The sequence below is a fragment of the Nicotiana tomentosiformis genome, chromosome 7 (assembly GCF_000390325.3).
Source record: "Nicotiana tomentosiformis chromosome 7, ASM39032v3, whole genome shotgun sequence".
Classification (NCBI taxonomy): Eukaryota; Viridiplantae; Streptophyta; class Magnoliopsida; order Solanales; family Solanaceae; genus Nicotiana; species Nicotiana tomentosiformis.
The window spans coordinates 52309612-52316809 of record NC_090818.1 but is presented as its reverse complement, the minus strand read 5'-3'; the positions used below and the strand labels follow the sequence as shown (position 1 = coordinate 52316809).

The 7198-nt window shown below is 36.9% G+C and overlaps 1 protein-coding gene across 1 annotated transcript; it reads left to right on the top strand.

The window, feature by feature from the left end:
* The first annotated feature begins 645 nt into the window (after window positions 1-645).
* LOC138895603 (uncharacterized) lies at window positions 646-6600 on the top strand. Its single transcript, XM_070180311.1, has 3 exons — window positions 646-892; window positions 5080-5671; window positions 6270-6600. Exons 1-3 carry the CDS (start codon window positions 646-648, stop codon window positions 6598-6600), a joined length of 1170 nt encoding a protein of 389 aa, XP_070036412.1.
* Window positions 6601-7198: the final 598 nt, after the last annotated feature.

Here is a 7198-nt window from a genome sequence, read left to right as displayed (position 1 = left end):
TTTTTAGCTTGCGAAACAGATGAAGACATATCATATGATGATAGCAAGGAAACAATAGAGAATTGCTTCATGACACATGGTGAATCTAGCGAGGTAAGACCTTATGAATGTGATAGATGTAATGAATTACAAGATATTCTTGATCTCACGCTAAAAGAGTCTGAAATTTTTTAAAATGAATTGAAGAGACTGAATAGGGAGAAAAAAGAATGGGAACTTAAACTCGAAGTTTGTGAAATCAAAAAAGATGTTCTTCAAGAAGAAGTTCAGGAATTGCAATTGTAACTCAATGGCATGCACAAGTCCACCAGTCATAGTTTCGTCAACTCTAACCAGGCGACTTATAAGTCAACTAAAAAAGGACCTATTGCAAATGAATCTACTAGCAATGACACCACTAGTAGATCCGATGAAAAATCCACTACCGTATGTCATTATTGTAATAGAACTGGTCATAAGTATTCTTTTTGTAAATTTCACTCAAATGTTACAGGATGGATCTGGAAGCCTAAAAACAGTCTTGATATTACTAGAACTAAACAGAAAGGACCAAGCTAAAAAGAATGCAATAATCTTATTTTGCAGGAACACCACAACAAAAGTCAAAAAGGAAAATGGTATCTTGACAATGCGTGTTCCAGTCACATGACGGGCGACAAAAACTTATTTAAAGAAGTCACAAAGATAAATGGAGGAAATGTCAAATTTAGTGATGATTCAAAAGGCAAAACTGTTGCCACCGGAACAGTTCCATTCAACAATAACTGTAATATCACAAAAGTTTATCTTGTAGATAGACTTAACTACAACCTGCTGAGTATAAGTCAACTTTGTGACTTTGGGTATGAAGTAAACTTTAAGAAAACATGTTTTGATATCGAAGATGAGTCAGGTAAAATTATTCTTCCAAGAAAAGGTATGAAAACATTTATATTCTAGACTGCATTGAAAATTTGGATATTCACATTTGTCTAGCATCCATATCCGATGATCCCTAGATTTGGCATAAGAAACTTGGTTGTGCAAGCATGCACCTGACTGAAAAACTAGACATGACCTAGTCATTGGTGTCACGACCCAATTCTATTTTAGGCCGTGATAGCGCCCGACACCGTTGTTAGGCAAGCCAACCTTAACCAATCTAGTGATTTCCCATTTTAATAAGTTTTTCAAGTAATTAACTTTCCTTAATTTAAAAGATTTGATAAATAAAATATTTAGAATAATTAAAACGAAAGCAGCTAAATACAATCATAACCGTAGAAATAAAGCCAAAACCACAAGTCTAGTAGTGTGTGCCAAGACCTGATGTCACAAGTGTATGGGATACTAGTAGAATATACAAAAGATTACTACTTTACTATCTGAAATGAAATAGACAGAACAATAATAAAAGAAAGACTCCGGCTGTTGCAGTATGGCTTGAAAGTCAACTCACAGTATAGTCTCGTAACAGGAATCAAGCGTGCACGCCAGACTGATACCCAGATGCCCCTGGCTCAGATCCTGCACATTAAGTGCAGAAGTGTATCGTGAGTACATAAATAACGTGTACCCAATATGTATCTAGTCTAACCTCGAAGAATTAGTGACGAGGGGTCGACTTTGGCACTTACTATGGGCTAAAAATAATATGCCAAAATTTATAAATAAGCATGGATTACGTGAATAATACTGAAAACTCAATAACAAGAAATAATAAATAATCCTTTCGTAAGTACTAAGTCCTGAATTTATTTCCATCATTTAATAATTTATATCCCAAGCCAATGAAGCAATATCAATTATAAATCGTTCCAAAGATTTATCATGCGCAAATTATACGGAGGTCGTACGATCCGATCCAACATAAAATATTTAAACTGTGCACTGCCGAGGGTTGAACGGTTCGAACCATAGATGCATCTATCTACTACCGAGGCGTTCAGCCTGCTCCACAAAGAAAATACTTTAAAAAAGCACAAATTCTCAATAGCAGTCAAGGGTCCCATCCACAAATTCAAGTGAGTGAAATTTAGCCTTTTACAATTCTTTACATATTTTCAAAAAATGACTCAAGCAATTAAGTTAACGAGTGGGGTGAAACACATTTCAAGTGTGGCATGATATGGGTCCTAGACTACCCGGACAACAACATGATTAGTAGCTACGTACGGACTCTCGTCACCTCGTGCGTACGTGCCCCCCCACAAATAAGAGCACACATGAATTAATTCACCTATGGGGTAAATTTCCTCTTACAAGGTTAGAAAAGAGACTTACCTTGTCTAAAAGCCTACTTTCCGGTCCAAGATTGTGCTCAAACCCTCAATTTGGTACCAAATGACTCGAAACTAGTCAAATATTATATAAAATGATCAATACATGTTCAAAAGTGCATATCTTAACTATCAAAGTGATTTTCCAAGCCTATTTGAAGAATCCCTAAAATTCACCTTCAGGCCCACGTGCCCAGATTTCGGAAATTTTCGAAGAAAGTTGTTACCCATAACTTTATGAACTAAAATATATGATTTTCACTAAATTTCATAACAAATTTCGTGGTTAAATCTCCTCTTTATCAAAACCTAGGTTTTCACCTAAACCCCAAGATTTTCATTAATTTAAATATTATAATCTACCTATAAACTATGTATTTAACTCACATTTGATAGAAATTACTTACCTCAATTAGTTAATGGAAATTCCCCCTCTAACCAGCTCCAAAATGCCCCAAGAAGTGTAAGAATTGAGCAAAATGCCTAAGTCCCGTGTTTAAAACAACCTTATTGCCCAGCTAATCTCGCACCTGCGAGGCCACTGCCGCACTTGCGGTGCCGCTTCTGTGGAGGAGATCTCACAGGTGCGGTCCTCCCCCAGCTGGCCAATATTCTCATCTGCGGAGCTGGAGCCGCTCCTGCGACCTTCGACGCGCGCCTGCAGACACAGCCGCTTCTGCGGTTTCCCCAATCGCACCTGCGCGTTCGCAGGTGCGCAAACTCGCACGCATCTGCGGTCCATGGCCAAATGCTCCCAGCCGCTTCTGTGGCATGAACCATATATCTGCGGGCTCACACCTGCGGCCCAAGGCTCGTAGGTGCGGTTACACCAGAACTGGTGTAACCAGCAGCCCTTTTTAGTTTCAAACTCAATCTGCGCATCGTTCGAACGACATCCGGGCCCCCCGAGGCCCCGTTCAAACATACCAACAAGTTTGGAATCATAAAATGGACTCGCTCAAACTCTCCGAACACACAAAACAACATCAAAACTAATAATCACACCCCAAACCAATTGAATCAAAATATGAACTTCAAGTTCTTCAATTTACTCCCAACGCTCCGAAACGTACTTAAACTACTTGGAATGACACCAAATTTTGCGTGCAAGTCTTAAATGACACTACAAAACTATTTCCAATCTCGAAATTCCATTTGGACCTCGATAACACCTAAACCTACTTCAAACCAAATTTAAATATCTTCAAAAATCTTCAAAGAACCAATTTTCACTATTAGGCGCCAAAATGCTCCCGGATCATCCAAAACTCGATCCGAACATACACCCAAGTCCAAAATCATCATACGAACCTATTGGAACCGTCAAATCCCAATTCCGAGGTCGTTTACTAAAAACGTTGACCGAAGTCAAGCTTAACCATTTTAGCCAACCTTAAGGAACCAAGTGTTCTGATTTCAACTTGAACCCTTTCAAATCCCGAACTAACCATCCCTACAAGCCATAAAATAGTAGAAGCACGTACAAGGAGTCTTATTTAGGGTAACGGGGTTCTAAAAAGCAAAATGACTGGTCGGGTCGTTATAGTTGGTCTTCCCTAACTCAATCTTTCTAGGAATCACATATGTGATGCATGCCAACTAGGTAAGCAAACTAGAACCTCTTTCAAGCCTAAATATGTCTCTATAACCAAGCCTCTATAGTTATTACATATGGATTTATTTGGCTCTATTAGAACTGCTAGCATTTTAGGAAAACAATATGCATTTGTTATTGTTGACGATTACTCACGTTTTACATGGGTGATATTTTTGACCCACAAAGATGAAGCTTTAAAGAACTTTGAGATCTTCTGGAAAAGGATTGAAAGAGAAAATGGGTATCTTATTTTAACCATACAAAACGATTGTGGAGGAGAAGTTGAGAGAAGATCATTTGAAGAATTTTGCAATGAACAAGGATACACTCATAACTTCTCAACACCTAGATCAGCCCAACATAATGGAGTAGTTGAATGCAAAAATCGAACTCTACAAGACAAGACCAGAATAATGATACTGGAATATTCCATGCCAATCATTCTTGGGCAGAGGCCGTCACCACGACATATCATACCTTGAATAAATATTTTATTCAACTCGTTTTGAAGAAAACTTTATATGAACTATGGAAAGGAAAATGGACAAACATTGGCTACTTTCATTCTTTTGGAAGCAAATGTTTCGTTCATAATAATGGTAAGGATAATCTTGGTAAGTTCGATCCAAGAAGCAACGAAAGTATATTTCTTTGTTATTTAAATAACAGTAGGTTTTTTAGAGTTATAATAAATACTCCATCCGTTCCAGTTTATGTGAATCTATTTTTTTTTTGGTCCATTCCAAAAAGAATGACCCCTTTCTAAATTTGGAAATAATTTTACTTAAACTTACAATTCTAACCTTAATGAGAAACTTTTATAGCCACACAAATACTCTGAGCCCCTTTTTGACTTGTTTAGGACCACAAATTCCAAAAATCTTCATTTTTTCTTAAACTCTGTGCCAAGGAAAAATATGTTCACATAAATTGGTACGTAGGGAGTATACCTTGTGTGTAGAAGAATCAGTTCATGTTATTTTCGATGATAATAACCCTGTGGTTGGGAAATGAGTCATTGTAGGTGACGAAGAGATTAACCAAGACCTCTCCAAGATCAATGAATCTCATGAATCAACTAACAAAAATAATGAATCTTCAAAGTCGACTAATTAATCTGCCAACAAACATGCTGAAACTCAAAAAGAGCTGACTACTCAACAAGTTTAAACAATATCCAATGAATGGAGAAGTGAACTTGAGTATACATAGAAGTTATCATAGGAAATCCAAATGACGGGATAAAAACCAGGAGATCTCTCAAGAAAAAGTCTAACATTACGCTCATATCTCAAATAGAACCGAAGAAAGTTGATGAAGCCTTAAAGGACTCCAGTTGGGTACAAGCTATGCACGAAAAACTTGATCAGTTTGACAAAAATCAAGTATGGACATTGGTGCCTAAGCCAGCAAATGTCGCAATCATTGTAACCAAATGGCTATTCAGAAACAAGTTGAATGAAGAAGACAAAGTTGTTAGAAATAAAGCAAGACTAGTCGCACAAGGGTACTCGCAACAGGAAGGAATTGACTATGATGAAACCTTTGCTCCGATAGCTCGGTTAGAATCAATTCGTATAGTGCTTGCACATGCTTCTTTTAAAGGTTTTAAACAATTTCAAATGAATGTTAAAAGTGCTTTATTAAATGAATTTATTGATGATGAGGTCTATGTAAAACAATCTCCCGGATTTGAAAACTCACAATTTTCTTATCATGTGTTTAAGTTGACTAAGGCTCTTTATGGACTCAAGCAAGCACCGAGAGCTTGGTATGAAAGATTGAGTTCATTTCTTATTAATCATGGTTTCAAGAGGTAATATTGATACCACTCTCTTCATCAAAAGATCACCATCAACTAATCTTATTATTCAAATTTATGTTGACGATGTTATATTTGGAAGCGCTAACTCTGATCTATGCAAGAAATTCTCAAATCTCATGCAAAGTGAGTTTAAAATGATCATGATGGGAGAACTAACATTCTTCCTTGGACTTTAAATACATCATTTAAAAAAGGGTACTTTCATACATCATACCAAATACACAAAAGAACTGATACAAAAGTTTGGAATGAGCAATGCAGGCTCTTGGAATTCCTATGAGTCCATCTACTACTCTTGACAAGGATTAGGAAGGAAAGTCGGTGGACAAATCAAAATATCGTGGAATTATTGGGTCACTACTTTACCTAACTGCCAGTCAACCCGATTTCATGTTTAGTGTGTGTAAATATGTCAAACGAATTATTATATATCTTATTGGAACTACCACACATGGCCTATAGTATCCTCGTTCTAACAATTTTAAGCTTGAAAGATTTTCAAATATAGATCTTGCATGAGATAAAGAGGATAGAAAGAGCACTAGTGGAACATGTCAATTACTGGAGAATTGCTTATTTCCTGGAATAGGAAGAAGCAAGGTTCAGTTGCCTTATCCACAACAGAGGCAGAATACATTGCTATTGGACAATGTTGTGCACAACTGCTTTGGATGTCTCATCAACTTAGTGACTATGATCTCTCTTTTAAACTTGTTCAAATTTTCTGTGACAATTCTAGTGACATTTGTTTGTCAAAAAATCTTATGCATCATTCTAGGAAAAATCATATAGATATTAAGCATTACTTTATTAGAGATCATGTTCTCAAAGGTGATATTAAAATTTCATTTCTTAGCACTAATGACCAATTAGCTGATATTTTTACTAAGCATATTGTAGAAGATAGATTTCAAAACTAAGGGACTTACTTGGCATTATCACATTTTCTCTATAATTTTTTAGAATTATGTGCTTAGTAATTATAGTAAAATATCTTTTTTCTTACTGACATATCTTCCCACACCTTTTTCTCCCGCCAAGATCATTAATTAAGCGTGTCCGTTTTAGTCTCACTTCACACCTTTTTCGTATCTTGAGAAGAACATCAAATCAATCACTGATGGCTTTTCCCTTTTCAGCATCTATCAGTCACACCACTCCAATTCCTCTTTCCCCTATAAGTTCTCATCCTCTTCATCTCCTCCCACATTGTAATCTTCACCCACTCAACAATGGCTAAAGCTTCAAAAAATCCCTTTGTCTCTACTTGTAAAAGTACCTGTTCTAAAGGGATGTTCTCTTCTCAGCCACCAAAACCCGTTACTATTGGGTCTAATCATTCTGAGGATTTCTCCTCTTCAAAGGCAGATTTCTCCGATGATGCTCGTAGCCCAGCCGATAAATCCCTAGGAAATCGTCCCATGGAAGAAAACGTTGGAGCCTTCACACCAAAGAAAGTGAAGATGGACTTGGACTGTCAACTGGAGTCTGAAGTTAATTTCTGGGATACCCCCAACA

Excerpts from the sequence above, each read along its gene's own strand:
- LOC138895603 (XM_070180311.1), top strand. The coding sequence starts at position 646 with ATGACGGGCGACAAAAACTTATTTAAAGAAGTCACAAAGATAAATGGA. Across the intron at positions 893-5,079 it reads TGATATCGAAGATGAGTCAG|GAAATCCAAATGACGGGATA; the intron begins GTAAAATTATTC and ends AAGTTATCATAG. Across the intron at positions 5,672-6,269 it reads ATTAATCATGGTTTCAAGAG|GAAGAAGCAAGGTTCAGTTG; the intron begins GTAATATTGATA and ends TTCCTGGAATAG.